General features: G+C 44.0%; 1 protein-coding gene across 6 annotated transcripts in view; it reads right to left on the bottom strand.

Annotated features, from left to right (window-relative positions):
* Positions 1 to 18274, bottom strand: part of PDE8A (phosphodiesterase 8A) — a 152553-nt gene that overhangs the window by 3002 nt on the left and 131277 nt on the right. For 3 of the 6 annotated variants that reach the window (XM_041418858.1, XM_041418859.1, XM_041418853.1), the window contains exons 18-25: positions 16145 to 16362; positions 15197 to 15329; positions 11664 to 11828; positions 10655 to 10784; positions 8049 to 9902; positions 7390 to 7514; positions 2846 to 3006; positions 630 to 964 (exon numbers count right to left, since the gene is read on the bottom strand). In XM_041418858.1, the coding sequence (XP_041274792.1) occupies positions 9796 to 9902; positions 10655 to 10784; positions 11664 to 11828; positions 15197 to 15329; positions 16145 to 16362 (753 nt within the window). In that variant the 3' untranslated portion in view covers positions 630 to 964; positions 2846 to 3006; positions 7390 to 7514; positions 8049 to 9795. The remainder of the gene's footprint in view (positions 1 to 629; positions 965 to 2845; positions 3007 to 7389; positions 7515 to 8048; positions 9903 to 10654; positions 10785 to 11663; positions 11829 to 15196; positions 15330 to 16144; positions 16363 to 18274) is intronic. The other 3 variants (XM_041418857.1, XM_041418856.1, XM_041418854.1) reach the window with 2 other exon arrangements.

Raw genomic sequence — 18274 nt, 5'->3', positions numbered from 1 at the left:
CCACCACCACCACAGCAGCCCCTCCCGGCGGCAGCGAGCCCGGCGGGCAGCGCTTACCTGGGCCCCGGGTGGGAGCGCCTCCGCACGGGCCCCGCGCCGGCCGTGGCCCGGGCTCCCCGCGGGATGCGCATCGCGGCGGCAGCCCCCGCAAGGGACACGGGGCTCGCAGCCCGGGCCTCGGCGCCACCGCGGGGGAGCCGCTCCGGCCGCACGGCGACAGGGCCTTTCCGCGTGCGAGCGAGCGCGGGGGGCCGTGCCCGAGCTCCGCCACTCTTCCGCTGCCGGCCGGCCGCCCCCGCGGGAGGAGCAGGGCCGGTGCCCCGCCGCCATGAGCTCCCCACCTCTCCTCGTGGCACCGCCATTTCCCGGGGCGGGCGCGGCTCGGCCAGTCCTGACAGAGGGCGGGGAGAGGGCGGGCGCTGCCTACCTGCCTTACTTCCTTCCTTCCTTTCCTTCTTCCTTTCCCTGCTTGTGCCGGGACAGCGCCTCGGACGGCCAGAGACAGCTCGAGGTTCCCCCCTGGAGTGGGCGCTGTATTCCCGCAGCCCTGGCCTCACTAAGGCAGCCTTTTCCCAACACTTTACGGACCAAGCCGAGCTCACCACGCTCGGCACCCACTTGAGCCCTACCTGCCTTCGACTGGGCCACGGAGCGGCTTCCCCAGTGATGGCTCCATCCACACAGAGCTGAATTGTTGCCTGCAGCAGCCACCATCCTGTGCAGCACCTGCTGTGCTTGTCCACCTCCATTCCTTCACGTAGTATGTGCTTGATCCTGCAGACTGAAGCACGAGAACAACACCCGCTGCTAGCACAGCCCTGGCAAGGCTGGGGGAGAGCCGCCAGCTCTCGGCGGCTCCTGGGTCTCCACCAGCAGGATTGGGGCCGGACAAAGCTGCTCTTTCTCACCCCTGAGGTGGATGTTCCACAGCTCCCAAATCACCTGCACGGCGCCCTCATCCAGGCTGGGCTGGGCCAAAAGTAGCATGTTAACTCCCTTGCCTTGGAGGTACAAAAGTGCCTTTTGTAGCCACTTGAACACTCAGGTTTTCTGTCAATCTCTAAACAAAATCCCTTTACTTCTCTCATACTGGAAAGTGAATCATCCGGTGATGCCTGGGGCCACCCCAGCACCTCCTGCCTTGTGCCTCTGTGCTGAGGTGAAAGCTGCAGCCAGGCTGCTGTAATACAATGATATATTGTGCCTGTGCAGTGAGAGTCAGATATATTTCATGGTCTGTGTAATAAAATGCTTGTTGAAGTAAACATTTTGCCTCCCATATGTGGAAGCATGTAGTTTACAGTGAGGATTTATTAAGCCAAAAATTTCTGAGCATGCCCAAAGAGATGGCTTATATTGACATACAGGAAAGGACATTAAAAAGCAATCCGACTTCCTCACAGCCTGCCCAACAGAAAAAAATGCCTTTGTTTCTGGTGGAGAATTTAAAATTCAGCCTCATCACTGTTACAACCTGTTCTCTTGCTTTGCGTTTCTCTGTGCGCTAACCTTATAGTTCATATCTGGCTCTTAAAAGAGTTCAACAAAAAGGTCAAAGGATAGACAAAAATATAAACACCTATATAAACAGCTGTTTAAATTTGAAACTGATGGTGGTTTGGTTTTGTTTCTTTGGTTTTTGGTTTTTTGTTTGTTTTTTTTTTTTTTTGTTGGTGGTGCTTTTTGTGGTTTTGTTTTTGTTTTGCTGCAAATGGAAAAGCAGCCATTGGCTTTTGGGCCGTGCTGTCTCAGTCCCTGTGTGGGGTTTTGCACATCGCAAATATCTCATGACTGGGGGAGCACAGTGGCACAGCAGTGAGAGCAGGCCTGTGTGGGACTCTGGCTCTCTCTGCTTGCAGCACGAGAAGAAAATCTAAGCTCAGGATGCATCTGATCAGAAGAGGTGAAGTAGGTCTGAACTTTGCTCAGTCACAGCACTGTGGCATTTCAGGTACACACTATTATAATGTGACCATATATTTGCAACCAGACTTAGGACAGATTTCCTTCAGAAAGACAAAATAATCTTAAGTGGATCCATGGGTAAGAAGTAACACTCATGAGGCAGATTATGAACAGAGCTAAGCCAATGGAAGTAAATATAACTTCACCAAATTCAATGCATTGGGAAGGACTTTTAAGTCCCAAAGTGGGGCTACTGGTAAGCAGATGGAAGAAATAAAACCCCAAATCCAAAGTCCCTTTTTTCAGACTACCTTGTACAAACACCATTGACTCTTGTTACAACAAAAGCAACACAAATATCACTTTGCTAATACCTACTGAGCCAGACTTAAACATGTCACTGATATTTACTTAACAAACATTGTTACATATGTACTATGCTGTGGTTCAAAGACCACTTATTTATTTAGAACAGCTTATTTTGAAACAAGGCTTTGGGTTGTTTGGTTTTTTTTGTTGTTGTTGTTGGGGTTTCTGTGTGGTTTTTGATTGGACGATAGGTTGGTGTTTTGGCTTTTTTTTTTTGTTCCTGGCATGATAGAGCAGCTAAAACTTTGTGCTTTCTGACCTTGCCTTGTCAGAGATCTGTCGTAACAGGGGACAACACATTGGCACCGAGTCTGCCAGCGTGCATTTTGAGGGGCTGGGAGAGGCTGTTCACTTTTAGGGCTTGGCTGTCAGGTGAGGAGTGCTTCACTCTGCTCTCACAATGTCCTGACGCCTGTCTGTACAGCAGCAATTGCAGTCTCTCCCTCATTAACCCCAAGAGCCGTGCCTGGTGTTACCCGCGTTCCCAGCGCAGTCCCCGAGGGCTGGCTGGGCGTCTCGCCTGCTCCTGAGCGCTCACGTTCGCTGTGTCCTTGCAGTCTGCCTTACTTACGGTAAGCAGAGGGTGAAACAGCCAGCACTGCCCGGCCTGGGGACACTGCTGGGACCGTGCCCGCCGATGGCATTCGGCTCTCCCGCGAGTCTCACCAAGCCTGGCACACAGCGGGGTGGGAGGACGAAGCTCTGGCATCTCAGGAGCTCTGAGCGGTATCTCTGAAAAACACCAGAGACAAACCCTTATAAAAGCATCTGCTGTCTACCTTTCTCTTCCCATTTTTTGGCAGGATCCTCACCAGAGCCCTCGGCAGCAGCCAGGCAGCACCGGGACTAGGCCAGGGTTTGCCACGGCATGGATGCCTACAAGCCCCTGTGCTTCCCTGCAGCTCATTTCACCCACCTGTGAAAGGGCTCAGCTTGTAAAGCTTAGGGATCTGTAAAGGAGAAATTTCATCTTCTGTGTTGAATAATATTACAAGCAAAGTAACTTTTGAGGTTTGGGGGGATTTTTTAAGGCAAAAAGGGACAGCTGTTTCTGGAGGTAAAAAGCAGTATTTCTCACACATTTTACACTGCAAATACCAAGAAAATCTTATCAAATGTATTCCATTTTATCTTTAGGCTGAAGACAAAGCCATACCTCCTCCCCTGAGCTGGGGAGCTGCAGGATCACCAGGTTGACGTCATTCTCCTTGGTGATAAAACATGCTGCATGCTGAACTTGGCACTCAGCATGCTCAGGTTGAGCTAAGAGCTAATGTAATGAGCTCTGGGGAAGGATTTACATCAAATACCACTCTGGAATATTAAATCCAGACAAGACCAATTTCTCACTTGAATAATTACACTCTGGCTGAATTCCTCCTTTTGTTTCAAAGAGGAATCACCTTTCTCACTTCCTTTTGAAAATTGTATGCCTTGGTGCACTATTTCACTACCTATGGAATAAAAGGATGACGTGATTTCTGTTGAGTACCATGGGTTGAACTGAGTTTCAGCTCTAGCAATGACTCTTGCCACTCGATGGGGGGAGCAAGCAAACCAAGAAAAGGCAGATTCAAATTTCAACAAGTGTCCACAGCTGCTTGTGCTTGCTAACATAAGTCAAAGACAGAGGTGCCTGGAACACACCTGACTTCACTTTGCATGCGGGAGTACAGCACCAAAGACCTTGCACACATATTCCCACTGCCCCAGCAGCACTGCAGTGCTCACAAGCTATTTCAGTTAACTGTGTTTGTATTCTTCTGCCTGTGGATACCAAGGTAAGGCTTTCGGCCATTATAAGATATTTCTCCAGGCTCATTTTGAGTCAGAAAGAAAAAGATTTCCTTGTGGTAAAAGCTGTAGTAAGCAAGCAGCAAGAGTCAGTTTGAAAGGTAGGGTTTAGTCCCAGCATTACAGCTGTGTGTTTGAGGGAGATGTTCAGCCAGTGGAAGTTAAAGCAAAGACTCCTAGCAAATGAGCTAAGAAGAAAAATGGAAGAAGAGAAGCTGGAAGAGAGGGGGAAAAGTGGAACATGAGAAGACCAGAAGACTGTTTCCTGGCCTAACACTCACTGTTAAACCACAGGCAGGGCTGGAAGATCCAGGACTTCAAAGATGTTTAGAAGCCTCAAAGCTACTTTGCTTAGTGGCTCTGGGTTCCCTGGCCTTTCCTAACTCAGTTGCCTTGCTTGCATAAGAGGTAAGTGAAATTGCTTCACAAGGTTTGCAGAGCTGTGTCCACTGAGGTTTGCATGGGAAATGCTGGAGGGAGAGTCTTAAAGATGTTAAACAAGTGGAAAAAAAAGGAAAACATGAGACACTTTGCCCAGTAACATTCAAAGCAGGCACCAAGAGAAAGCATTCAGTGGAGTTGAGCCACAGCCCTTTGCTCACAGAGCCAAAGCTTCAGCAAAAACCATTTGAACCACCTGGACATCCCCTTTGTTCTGAACCAGCAGCACAGGGCTGCACAGGGCCACGGCAGCAATTTGGAAGCTTGTTTTCTGCATCCAAACATCATGTCAGGACAAACTGCACTCCATCCTGCTATCATTTAACAGCACCCCTGGGACCCCTGTACCTTGGAGGCATGATGTCACACGTGAGCAGAGAGATTATTTGTTTTGGAGCTTGTGAATAGCTCTGAGACTTCATTTCAAAGCACTCCTTGCAGAGTCATGACTCAAACCCTTCTGGTCTCACTGAAGGGCACAACTGACTGCTGTTTGCCTGTGCTGTTTCTCAGCACCCAGCAAGTGATTATTAGATATCTATTATCCTTTCTTCTCTTTTATGCAGGAATGCCTTTGCCATTGCTCAATTCCTTCATGTTCAAGACACATTTTTTTAAATGTTTTATCAATGATTCCTCTACTGAGACAAGCAGAAACACCCAGACAAAAAGGCTCTGCAACAAAAAACAAGGCATTAATTCAATTTCAGGTGATTTTTAATTTATATATTAAATTATTTATATAGCCACTGGGTAAACTGCAGCATGAAAAGCATCTTCAGACTTGTGATAAGGTAGCTGTGCATACCACCTGTCTGGTTTCTCCTTTTGTCAGAATAAGTAATTATTACTCCAAATTTTATGCAAGGAAAAAAGACATTCATCTAGGACAATTTGCTGACAAGCCAAAATTTTTTTACCAGATCATAATAATTCAGATTCACTTGGAAGCATCTACAGTGATACCCAGGTTTAGAAGCAGGATTACCTGAGAGAAAATGTGCAGCATGGAAAATAGAGCCATTCATTCTGTCATTTAATGCTGAATTGTTGAACCTTATTAAGTTTTAAAACACAAAGCTTTTTACTAAACCCCTGGAGGTGCATAAAGGTCCTCTCCTTCATCATTTCTACATTGGAATTTACTCTTGTATTAGCATTAAAGCAAGAACAAATGAAAAGTGCAGACACTGCATAAGACTACCAGCCTAACTGAAATTTGGAACACTTCAATCACACTCAGTTTATTCCAGTGTTCTCCCTTCCATGTGAAGGACCATCAGTAAAGCCATTTTTGTTCCCAGGAAGTTCCATCACTGAGTGACCGTTCAAAAAGCTGGAAAGGGTTCAGAGCACAGGGCATGTGATTTTGGTGTGTAATCTTGGAGAATAAAGGAAGGGGATCTGGAATGGCTGAAGCATTTGCAATGGGAGCCAAAGACAGCTGCATCCTGGAGCAAGGAAGCTCCACAGCATGGCCCTTCACTCTGCATGGGCAGCGGCCTGGAATCACCCCAATGGAATGGGCACAGCCCCACAGTGCACAGAAGGCTTCAGAGGTGTGCCTTGGAGAGAAGCTCAGTGGGAAGAAAGTAAAGATCAGGCATCATGGTTCCAGATTTTAATTATAATCTGTCCTTGGCAAATCTAGATGGACAGGAGAGTGAACAAAGCTGCAGTGGCCTGAAAATCAGTGTTTTATGTTAAGTGAAATTATTGTACACCAATATGGACATAAATCTGGCTTACAGAGAGGGTTAATTAGCACAGTTCTACAGTCCAAGTAATGGAAATAAAGATGCAGTGTGAATTTCAAGGAATTAATCATATTGATCACATCTTTTCAGTGATGATGCATCAGGCATTTTTATAGCAGATGAAATTAACTGCTTTTTACCATATATTAATATAACCCAGAATATTAACTATGCTTATGAAGAATTATTTTTTCTGGGCAGTTCTATTTAATATCTTTATTGAGGATCTGGATGAGGGGATCAAGTGTACCCTCAGTCAGTTTGCAAATGACACCAAGTTGGATGGGAGCGCTGCTCTGCGGCAGGGTAGGAAGGCTCTGCAGAGGGACCTGGACAGGCCGGACCCATGGAATGGTGCCGGTGGTATGAGGGTCAACCCTTGGGTCACACCAACCCCACACAGCTCTGCAGGCCGGGGCAGAGGGGCTGGACAGTGCCCAGCAGGAAAGGACCGGGTGCTGGAGCAGCGGCTGGACGTGAGCCAGCGTGTGCCAGCAGTGCCGCTGGCACCGGGCCGGGGGCAGCAGCAGCGGGGGCAGCAGGGCCGGGGCAGCGCCATCCCCCCGCACTCAGCACCGCTGAGGCCGCACCGCCAGTGCTCTGTCCACTTCTGGGCTTCTCAGGCCAGGACGGTCACTGAGGTGCTGGAGCGTGTCCAGAGAAAGTAAAAAGGTCAGTCAGAGCTGGGGAAGGGTCTGCAGCACAAGTCTTGTGAAAAGCAGCTGAGGGAGCTGAGGGTGTTTAGCCTGAAGAAAAGGAGGCTCAGGGGAGACCTTATCGCTGCCTAGAATTACCTGAAAGGACACTGTAGCCAGGAGGGGATCAGTCTCTCCTCCCAAGAAACAAGTGACAAGACAAAAGGAAATGGCCTCAAGTTGCACCAGGGGAAGTTTAGATTAGATATTAGGAAATTTTTTTTATTTCAAAGACTGTGAAGCACTGGAACAAGCTGCACAGAGCAATGGTGGAGTCACCATGCCTAAAGGGATTAAAAATGTGTAAAAGATGTGTAGACGTGGGACTTGGGAACATGGTTTAGTGGTGGATTTGGCAGTGCTGGAGGAACAGCTGACTCCATAATCTTAAAGTTTTTTTCCAGCAATAATTATTCCATTATTTTTACCTGCAGCTAAGTCTCTGGGCCCACATTCTCATGCCTACACTTCCTCTCCCATCCTCATGGCAGCAGATAAGCAGAGGAGACACTGATGGTGTGATGCAGTTTTCCTCTAATGGAGACACAGGAGCCTGCAAGGAACAGGAGATGAATACCAGGTAGCAAATTACAGCTGGTTACAACAGATGCAACATAGGGAAATACAATGTGATATTGCCAGGAAAACTGTCAGCCAACTCTCCCTCCCTTGCAAGTTCCCTGTGAAAACAGGATACTTGCTTTATTGAGCCTTCAATGAAAATATATTTGCTCCTTCAGCTTTGATTGTAGAACCTCTGGAAGACTGACCAGAGAAGCTTCTGTCCTACTACTGTCAGTGAGACACTGGCACAGTCTGGGCACCCCTCACAGGATCTGAGCCCCCTGGCTTAGGCAACATGCACACAACAATGAACTAAATGGAATTATGAAAAGGGAATTCCCTGCCCCAACAGCATATAACTAAATTCTGAGTAGGTAAAGAGACCACACAAGCAGGGTAAGGGCAAAAAGGCATGACACTAACAGGAACAAATGGTGATGGCCCATCGGTCTCACTGGCTTGGAGAGGAAGGAGAAGCACAGAAGCAGGTAACACTTGGAGAGGTCACCTCTTCCTTTCTTACCTTAAGGCTGCTGCTGCAGTCCCTGAATGGCTCCATCATCCACCTCTCCCCAGCGTCTGCTTCTTCAGAAATGGTTCAAAATGTGTCTGAACTCAATTTTCTCTGCAGTAACAACAGTCGGCAGCCCTTTCAGTGCCTTTGGATGCCTTTCTGTTGACTGGGAAGGCTGACAGGATACTCCTTGAGTCCTCCAGTGGAACACAGCGTGACACTGTGTGGAGCTGTGAAGAGACTTGTCCAAGGGTACACAAGGGTCTGATGGGCTTGCCAACTACACCTTTCATATGCCATTCAACCCCCTCAACTCTTCCCTTCCCCAGACAAAAAGTATCTTAGTTATTTTTAAAAGAATTTCATGTGTTTGTTAGTCTGCAAGCTACAAAGTGCATATACATTTCAAATTAAATGGGTAGAACTTGACACTTCTTAAAATATACATTTTATTATTTTCTGGTAGTTGCTATGAAGGTTTCATTTAAATTGTGAAGGTACACAGCCTTTACAAACTTCTTGAGTTGAAGGTTTGTGTTGGTGGTTTTATGTTCTTTTTCTTTTACGGCAGAGGAAAATACATTGGCTATAAAATGTTGAAATTCATTAGATGCTTAGTATCACCTCTTCATATACGCTGTGGAATGCTTTGTAGAAATACTATATAAAATAAGGCAGACTTTAACAGGGAGTTCAGTCATAAAATGTCATGGGAGAAAACAAAGAGTTCCAACACACTATTATTTTTGTAGCCAAGAGAAGATCAGATGGTCCCCACTGGTTTGTGGGAGAACTACTGCAGTTCTGGTGCTCAGACAGTATACAGTTCTTGTTTATTCTACTATTCTCAAGTGAGACCTTTTTAATAAAACTTATTTTAATTAACATAAATCAGACAATATTTAAACATACACATCTATCCTTACAGTGCAATAAAAATGTATCATTGTATAGTATTTCGTATTTGCATTATGAAAATAAAAGGTCTGTACATCAATTAAATGTATATTAATGAGTATGAATCATGTAAATTTATAATGCATCTAAAGTTGGCTTTGGCTTTTAAGTATTTATAAATTCATAGAAAATATTGAACATCTAACAAAATAAATAAAACATAACATTTTAATCATAGATGCTAACGATCAACCTCAAAAATTCTTGTGTTATTTTTTACATTTGCTACTAAATTTCTTAAGGAGAACTCACTTTCAGTAGTGCTCAGAAGTGAATGATTGCACCTTCTGTGATGTGAAAAAATACAGTACATCTATTTTTCATAGATCAAAAAATTCTTTCATAGACAGTTGCATTTTAAATGTCTGATTGTTCTACATAACTGTCTGAAGTGCTTATAAAAAGCATGTAGCTTTCTCATAAAAGCTGTGAGTCTCTATCAATAGATAAACTTCTAGTGAATGTCCTTTTTATGAGGATTCTCTTCAAGGTCTTCCAGCTTCACGTGCTGGTATGAAGATATCACAGAAGTATGTTTGTAATAAACCCTCTTCAGTACAAGTACTGCAGCAATCCAGTGTAATTCCACTTGGTGGGCTTATTTCATCTGAGTCCACACATGGTACTTTGTGGAAGTCAACTGCTGACCTCGTGTTCTCTTGAATGTGAAAGTTCCCCAAGTGCATGGGCTAGCTTTACTGTAATACTGAAGAGACCAAAACAAATCTGAATTCACACAGATAAAAGTGAGCTTGAATAAATATGCATCTGGCTAGTGAATGACACACCATTCTAACTGCTATTCTGGTGGTGGTCGAAGGACTCGCAGGTTCCTTCCATCCAGTCCTTTCCAGTATTTAATGTTATTATTCAGATGCTCCATCAGGTTTGGCAGGTCGGCAAATGCTAGGGAAGAAAGGGCAGAAAGTATTGAGTTTGCAGAACTGAAACAGTCACAGGTTCTGTCTGCTTAAGTATCACTTGAAATGTTCTGGCAACTGGGTTAAGTAGAAAAGCTTAAATCTGTCATACTGATGCTTGAAATAGTTTTGGCTGTAAAGCTCTCAGCACTCGTGTAGCACTTAGGCCACTGAGACTGTTCTGTAAATCTACTTAATACTGGTATTGTGAGTCCCAGCAAAGGAACACAGTTTTCCAGGAGGGGCATAGATAATTATGGTTGTAATTACCCTGCCCCATCAAACCTCAGTCACATGTCATCATCTGGCATTCAGGAGAGTCACATTTCTGACCACTTTTACCATGGACGCAGCACTTGGAAGGAAACAGCTTCTCCCCCAAGCAGTTTCCAGACAGTAGAAATTTGCCTTGTAGAATAACCAATATTAACATGGTCAAAATGACTGTGCTCAAAGAGCTATCAAAGAGAATGTGCTCTGTTCTCTGTTTACAGAGAAGCAAGTTTAAGAAGTTCAAGATTGCCTGAATCTAGTATATTACAGACAAGCCATGAGAATTGCTTGTAGCCATTCTTATAAGAAACAATGAAGTTATTAATCTTACTTGAACTGCAGGAATCTTCCCTTTTCTCTCCCTTTATTTAGGAGCCATAAAAAAAGAATTTTTTTTTTTTTTATCACAGCAGCTTCAAATGTTCACAAATTGTTCACATCAGGAAACAGAAGAGTTTTGCTTACCATCCCAGGCATCAAACATATCAATAATGAAGTAATCAATGAATGATAATTGGGATTTGGGGATGCTGCAAGTATTTCTGTCAAAAACTGGCATCACAACAGGTAAACCTTGCCTCCTTTCTTCATCAGTCTGCAAAAAAATTAGTGATTATTCACCTAAGACACATTCTGTCAATGGGCTTCTTTTAGCAGCAGATTGTTTGGCACTGACTAGAGCATGCATCTGCTAAATCAAAGGAAGAACCTGAATAAATCTGAAGCAGCAGCAACTTAATCTTGGTCACCTAGTTGTTCAGTTTCAGCAAAACAGCAGACACATAGTGCCTTCCAGTGTTTCCCACAAAGGGATGTATTTACCTTCTGACCCTAGGTAACTTGGCACATTACCAAGTTATCACTGCTTTGGACCTAAGAGCTGCTCCACCATTTTCGGTCTCATGGAAGCAGTGATCTGTCCCCTCAGACATGGCAAAGTACCTTTTGTATTCCCTTGCCCCTTGCTTGGGGTGCCAAGTTCCAGCTGCAGTGTTTGGTATGTAATCTGTAATGACGACTGCCCTCTCTTTTTCCACATCTTCTAAAATCTTTCCTCAGCACAGTGTGCTAAGGGTTTGCAGCATTTCTTGGAGTGAATGCTGCTCCCATCCAAACACTAGAACCTGATGGTTCTATTCCCAAGGCAGAACCAGCATGTTGGCACAGAAGACATCCTTGCTCTGTCTTATGAGAGTGCATTTGCAGACAAGGCTCAAAAAGCCCAGTTCCAAACTGAACAACTTGAAAGCTTAGATTTTTCAAAAATTGCACAATAGAAGTTGTCAACTTTCATCTCTCTGAAGGCATCTAGTTGTGCACCAGCATGAGTAATACCCATAATTTATAATAACAAGGTTATTATTTCTCACATTACATAATGCAGCCTGAGATATTCTGTGACACTGGCACCCTTCCCCTCCCTTTTAAAGAGATGCTTGCCTGCAGTTGCAGCAGCCTGTTTTAGCTGCCTTACCTGTGCAAAGTACTCCTCAGAGATGCGTCCGGCCCATTCTATACACTGTTCTCTGGGTCTGCATGGATTGGAAATGTCAGCACACTTTATCAACATGCGTTTGATAAGGATACGGTTTTCAGGAGACCTGAGAACAGTTTTGATTGACTCTCCATCACCATTATTCTGTAACATTTAAGAATTAAAAACAATCCATTAGCAAGGTCTCCATGCGCTAACTCAAAAGCTTTTGTGCTTTGGGAATGCTTTCAGCACATCCTACAGGGATCAGTCCTGCTACTGGCTACCAGATTTGATGTCTAACTAAATTTATAGGTGGATTATCGAAGTTAGCCACAGCTCTGAGCTAGCACTGAACTCCAGTTTCTGGATTCAATCACTGGCTTTGTGACAGATCTCTTTGGCATCTTTGGGCAAGTCACCTAATCCCTCTATTCCTTATCTGCCTTCTCAAAAGTGTGGAGAGGATCAATTCATCACTACACACATAGTGATGAGGACCGTGTAGGCAGAAAAATGTAACTCTCTGCTGAAACCCAAGGATTAATGGACTTGCACATTAAGAGTGGAATAGTTGAAAAGAGAGACTGACCCAAGATGCAGAGCCACCCTTGGCACACAAACCCTGTCAGTATATCAATCATTCTGACAGCACTGCTACTATTCAGAGTCAGATCCCACATTACTCCCAGGCATGATCCTCGTTCCCTTCCCTTGTTGCTGGACTCTTTAAGGATGGATAGGTACAGGCATTTGCACTGCTGTCTACTCAGAATAGAAACTCTTTGAAGCAAGGAACATACAAGACTTTTTTGGCACCTAACAAGGTCTTGCTCTACAGTCAGAGCAGGGAAGAAGTAACAAACAGTAATGATAATAATAATGTGCTACCAGTTCCTGCAGTGTTTTGTACAAAGAGGGAGATACAAAGCAGCAGAAACATTTTGACCTTTTATTAGGTCAGAATAACCATGACATTTTTCAGAAGAAAATTCTTGTGGGGAAGAAAGTTCTTCCTAAAGGAAGAAACTGACTGTAGTAAAAAAAATTTTGATAGTACAGAAATGGCTCAGAAATACCAGCTGCACAGGTCTTACAAAAATGAGGTGCACAAACCAATTATTTTCTCTCATTTCTAGGTATATGGAAGGGAAAACAGAAGAAACAAGGTGAGATGTATACACCTCCTAATGCATGGAAAAATTATATATGAGAAAGCCAACATAAAGTGATGGAAGCTCCAGAAACACAAGTATGGAAAATTAGAGATTTTTCAGTTAGGGATAGTAGCGAATATCCTAGTAGGAAAACCACCAGGGAACAAGAAAAGATGTTCACCTCTGAGATCTGTTCAAACCAAAGGCACAGTTCTACTTGCTGGATGCAGATGTCTTGGGAATAAAATGTGTTAACTGGGCCTAGTCCCAGCATCCTGCTCCGAGTGCAGAGGTGCCTCTGCATGTCAGATGTTGGCTTCCTGTCATAGCTTAGGTGACATCATGAAGGGAAATGGGAGGATAGAGGATGCTGGAGCTGGAAAGGATTTTTTTTCAGTTTATGAAACAAAAGCAAAAAGGAAACAAACAGAGCAGCTTCTCAGCATGGCTCTTTGAACAAATTTGTATAAAAATAATAAAAAAAAAATAAATAAATAAAAAGAAGTGGAACTGTCCCATTTGGAAAAGGCAGTTGGCAGCTCAGCCTACAAACACTCCACTGAGTCACCATCATGACTGGAAAGCAGGCCAGAAAACACACAGTGCTGCTGCAGCCAGAGGGACAGCAGACTTGAAAGAGGGGCTGACAGCGTTATTCTGCTCAGCACAATAAATAATTTGCTTTACCCACTCACACATTACAGGCCTTTTAATAGGAACTTGCCAAACTGAAACTCCCAGCTGAAAGAAGGGAAACATTTTGCTTCTTGTTTTCAATACAAATTATATATTCTTTGTCTTTCTTCCATCCTAGGGCACAATTTGCTGTGAATCACAAATGTCTTGTGGGGCAGATAATTTCTCTGCAGTCTCTGGAGTTTAACGGTAGAACTAAACTTTTGTTTCATTTTCCTATGTCCCTGTTTGTGTTTTTACTCTACAATTTTACAGGTCAAAGCCCTGTTCTTCAGCAGCACCAGCTGTTCAACTCTCTGTAATAGGCAAGAAGAGGAGTTTGACTCTTTGGATGGATCCTGCCGCTCAAACATCTGCTGCATCCCAACCCCTGGGGCTGAGAGGAGGGGCCCTGCACACCAAGCCAGGCCATGCAGAGCCCTTCAGCAAGACCAGGAGCCCTACAGAGTTACACACTCCACAGGGCCAGTGCAGGACATTGCACCCAGCAGCAGCAGCTCCCTTGTTCTCTCCTGCACCAATGCTGCTATGCTCATCCAGAGAGGCTGTCCAGCTGGGAACTTAACATCCTTTCTTCAGGATGAACCGAACAATCCTTTCTTCTCATTTATTCAGTACTACCAGTATCCTCCTGGAACTTTGGCTTCACATTCACAGAGTTCCCATTAGCATTGCCAGGTGCCAAGAACAAAGCTAATTCTAGTCTATACTCCTGTGGAAAAAGGTACAATTCTCCAATTAAGTGCCAGTCTGCCTCTCATGGGTGAAGGAACAAGACCTGTTTCTCTTCCACTCTCAGATAATAAAAAGACTGCCTTTCCTCATTACACAGAACAGTCATAAATGTGGCTTTCTGAAAAACATGGTAGGAAAATACAGAAAACCATTACAGCTCGTACATGACATTGCCACCAATGCAAGCTTTATCATAACCATTTCTGCAAGTCTTCTCTTTGCAAAAATCATTCCAACAAAATTATACACTGCTCTTACTGGCAACAAAACTGCTGGTTGAAGCTGTTATTGAAACTGGTGTGGTTTTTCAGAAAGAGTTCTTAACAGGCAATTTCTTTGTGTCCATGGGGTTCCAGATGGCTATTGATTATATGATACATAATGTCACCATCATCTATTTTAAAGATTAAAAAAGAAAGCAGACAGAAACCCCATGAATGCTGCCAGGCAGCACTGGAGGCTGAGGGCCTTTATTGCCAGAGAATGCACCACATGCTAGCCCACAGACTGCCCTTACACTGCACCCCCAGCAAACTCCCCTTGGGAGGGATGTAATTCAGCCTCTGCTTTGAAGCAAACCTTGCCTCCTTTGCAGAAACAGCCAACAACAATGCCCGGTGTTGCCACTCCTTCCATGGGAGTGACTGGGTTAATCAAAATGGCATTTTTACATGAAAACATACAGCCCAGGGTCCTGGTTCCAAGTATGACATCACAGCACTGTGATATTAATAGGATCCAAGTGAGTCCCACTCACCCTCAAAGTAAGTGACAGCCATGTTAAGCAGAAGGGGATTCAAACCCAGAGGTGAAAGATAAATCTCCAGCCTCTCTATCTCCACATTTCTGATAAACTTTCTCAGAACACCACATGGGAATTTCCCACTGCCAAGGGTTCCCAGTCCCTGCCTAGGCATTTTAAGGAGGACTTGAAGTGTTGCTTACCCCATTTTCTTCTAGTGCTGCCAAGGGTTTATTAATGCTGTTGACAAACTTGTTGACATGCTCAAAGTGCTTTGTCATTTCTGTTGCTAAGACCATGTCAATAATGACTTGGCGAAGGGTTCGATACTCATTCCTGTTTAAAGAAGGAAACAATTAAGAATGCTGGCTGGGTCACAAAGGGCTGGTTGCTAAAACAAGTTTAACAAAATTGCAAAAGACCACTCCTGTTTGAGAGGTGCTAGGGGAACAAAGAAAAGGAATAAAGGCTTGGGCAGCTGTGTCTCTGTTAGATGTAGGAGTACCTTTGGTGTGTAGAGACATATCTGCTCCAGGCATGACTGGATCTCTAGGAGAAACAGTACCAGAGCTGGGCAGAAGCAGAGGCACCAGCTGCTTAGGAGGCTGCTAGGACATGCCACACCTGCATTTTCCCAAGGCTTTTAGCACAGACACCCAGCTGTGGCTCACTCTCTAGGCCAGTTTTCAGCAATATTTTTCTGTTGTATCTTGAGAGAACCAAGGCAATGGTCACATCCTTGCCCTAAATGCTTCTCTGAGGCTGCAAGAGCAACAGGTCCTTCATTATTCTTCACACTAGTCTGTGGCTCTTTCTCTCTTTGTTCTCTACCCACCCAGCCATGGCTTGTTCTCTACATTCAATGACACAAAACAACTCTTCTAGACTTGCTCACATTAAGATTTAAACTAAGTTCCTTAGATAGGGTCTGCCTTTTCATGGACAGGAGAAACTGACAGTGGGGAATTACTCAGAAGTCTTTGCAGGAGAGACAGAAGCATTCTACTCTTTTAGAAGCAAATTTCACAAGGGCCATGGACAGTTATCCACAAGGCACTGCCCTCCTCTAGGATGCTTATTTGCCTTATGGTACCCAGAAGGAAGTGAGAGATGTAGGTGGGCAGAACATGCACCCTGGGGGTTAAGCTTACCTCTCCATGTTTTTAAATATATTGCATTTGCCATCCCGGGTGGTGAGCTGGAAGGCCAGGGCAGCATGGTGGCTCTCCAGCACGGCCGTGTCGTTGTAGAGAATTGCAAGCTCGCTGCCAGCATTGCACAGGAAAGAATTTGTTCTTCCTGGGTGATCCACATCGTGGACTGTGGCAGCAATGAGCGCGGCAACCTCGTCTATCGGATCCAGAGTTTGCTGAAAAGAGAAGGGTGCTTAGTTTTCCTGGCACACTCATTAGAAACCCTATTCTGTCCATAAGATTAAGCCAAGTCACTGAGGAATAAAAGCCAAAACTCTGGAGGATCAGTAAGGGTCAGATGTTCTACACAGAGCAATGGAAAATTCATTATAAGCTTCATTGAACATTGCGTGACTTTTTTGGCCATTTTGTACCTCTTAAATTTTGCTTGAAACACACCTTTGTCAGACCACATCAAATTAAACAAATGTAAAGTAATAAATTAGTTTGTGTTTTCTAGAAATACTGAAACCACCTTCACTTGTAGTTAAGGTATTTGGCTTGGAAAAAAGACCAATACTGCTAAAAATTATTCGATTAGCACCCCTTAATTTCTTTTGGCAATTTAATGTGTCCTAATCATGTTCCACTTCTGTGCTGGCTAGGTTTACAATTTGAAAGGAATGTTATCCATACATCCAGTTCTTCAGTAATGCTGTCCTGGGTTAAAGCTAATGTATATTCTGTGAAGCATATTTGATGTTTTGTATCCATGGATAAATTACATGACACATGTTCTGGACTTTCTGTGTCACATTCTGATTCTGGTAGCATGCTGCACTCCAAGCTTTATGTCTACTTGCAATGGGCATTACTTTATGCCTATTTTTATCTACACTGTCATGAAATACAAACCTATTTGACTCTAAGATTTTACACTCAAGTGTTAATTCTTTATAAATAGCATAAAGGAGAACTAGAACTAAGCATCTCAGAAATATTTCGTATACATCTGGAAACTAGCCTTTGTGCTGTGTTTATACTGGCATTTGTGAAAGACCACGGATTCAAAACAATTATATTAAAAATTTTAATAAAATGAAGGAGACATGAGAGCAAAATTATTCCCATTGGAATCTGGGAGCAGGGTAGATAATTTTCATTCCAATTTGCTTTCATTTGAGGTCCAAATTCTCTATGGGCCCTCTACTACCATTCAGAATAGTTACACTTAGTAGGTGAAAAGACAAACCATTCCCTTCTTCACACCTCCTGAAATTATGCAATGACTTCACTTTACAGGGGCAGGGATATTATTCATTAAGGACTGTCAAGAGAGTCTCGTGGAAAACAAGAGAAGGCAAATAATTCTTTCTGCTGTGGTTCATAGTTAGCATTGTCTGAAATACTTTCTGCTGTATGTTAACTTCTTCCTTGTTTCTTTCAGCTGCTGGTCATGGGATTCTATTTTTGTGGTATGCAGTTCAGAGAAAGGGATTTGAGAGAGGGATTTCCTCAGAGGGACACACTGAGCAGCATTCAGTCTGGCTGAGAAAGACCTGTGCAGATGGAAAATGGCCAGAAACATGAGAATGCCTGACCTGGAGGACCACAGCAGTCTACCTGACTTATTTCACAGGGATTTACAGCACTTTTACACCCAACATCAAGTCAAGGATCCTAACTTTGTTATCTTAACTCCCACGGCACAGATGTGAAAATGATTCTAAGAATATGGCTTCAGTTTTGGAGCCAGAAGATTTTCTTAGACAAGTTGAACTGAGTTCAAGTTACCAAAAAAAAAAAAATTCTCATGAATTTCAGTGGCAGAATTGGGCTTTCTGTGTTTAGATTAAGTTGAACTCTGTGCAACACAAAAGCAGCTGGGCCATAACTTTGAAAAGATGAAGAGAGAATTCTGAACTTTGATTCTGCTCCTTCTGTTCAACATTTTTTTCTCTTCCTATGCCTACAGAGGAATGGAAATAGCATTCTGGAAAAAGAGAAGGTAGTCAGGCTTCTGTGGCATTGAAATGGGTCCAGATCTTGTCTGTTTTTCATAGATATTCTTGGGAAGACCAGCTAAACCTCTGGCAAATCAGGGGCTGAAAAGGTCCAGTGACATTCCATCTCCATTTGGCATATAGT

The sequence above is a fragment of the Onychostruthus taczanowskii genome, unplaced genomic scaffold, assembly GCF_017590055.1.
Source record: "Onychostruthus taczanowskii isolate IOZ18803 unplaced genomic scaffold, ASM1759005v1 scaffold6, whole genome shotgun sequence".
Lineage (NCBI taxonomy): Eukaryota > Metazoa > Chordata > Aves > Passeriformes > Passeridae > Onychostruthus > Onychostruthus taczanowskii.
Note: the sequence above shows the minus strand (reverse complement) of the source record. Positions and strands in the feature narration are given on the sequence as shown.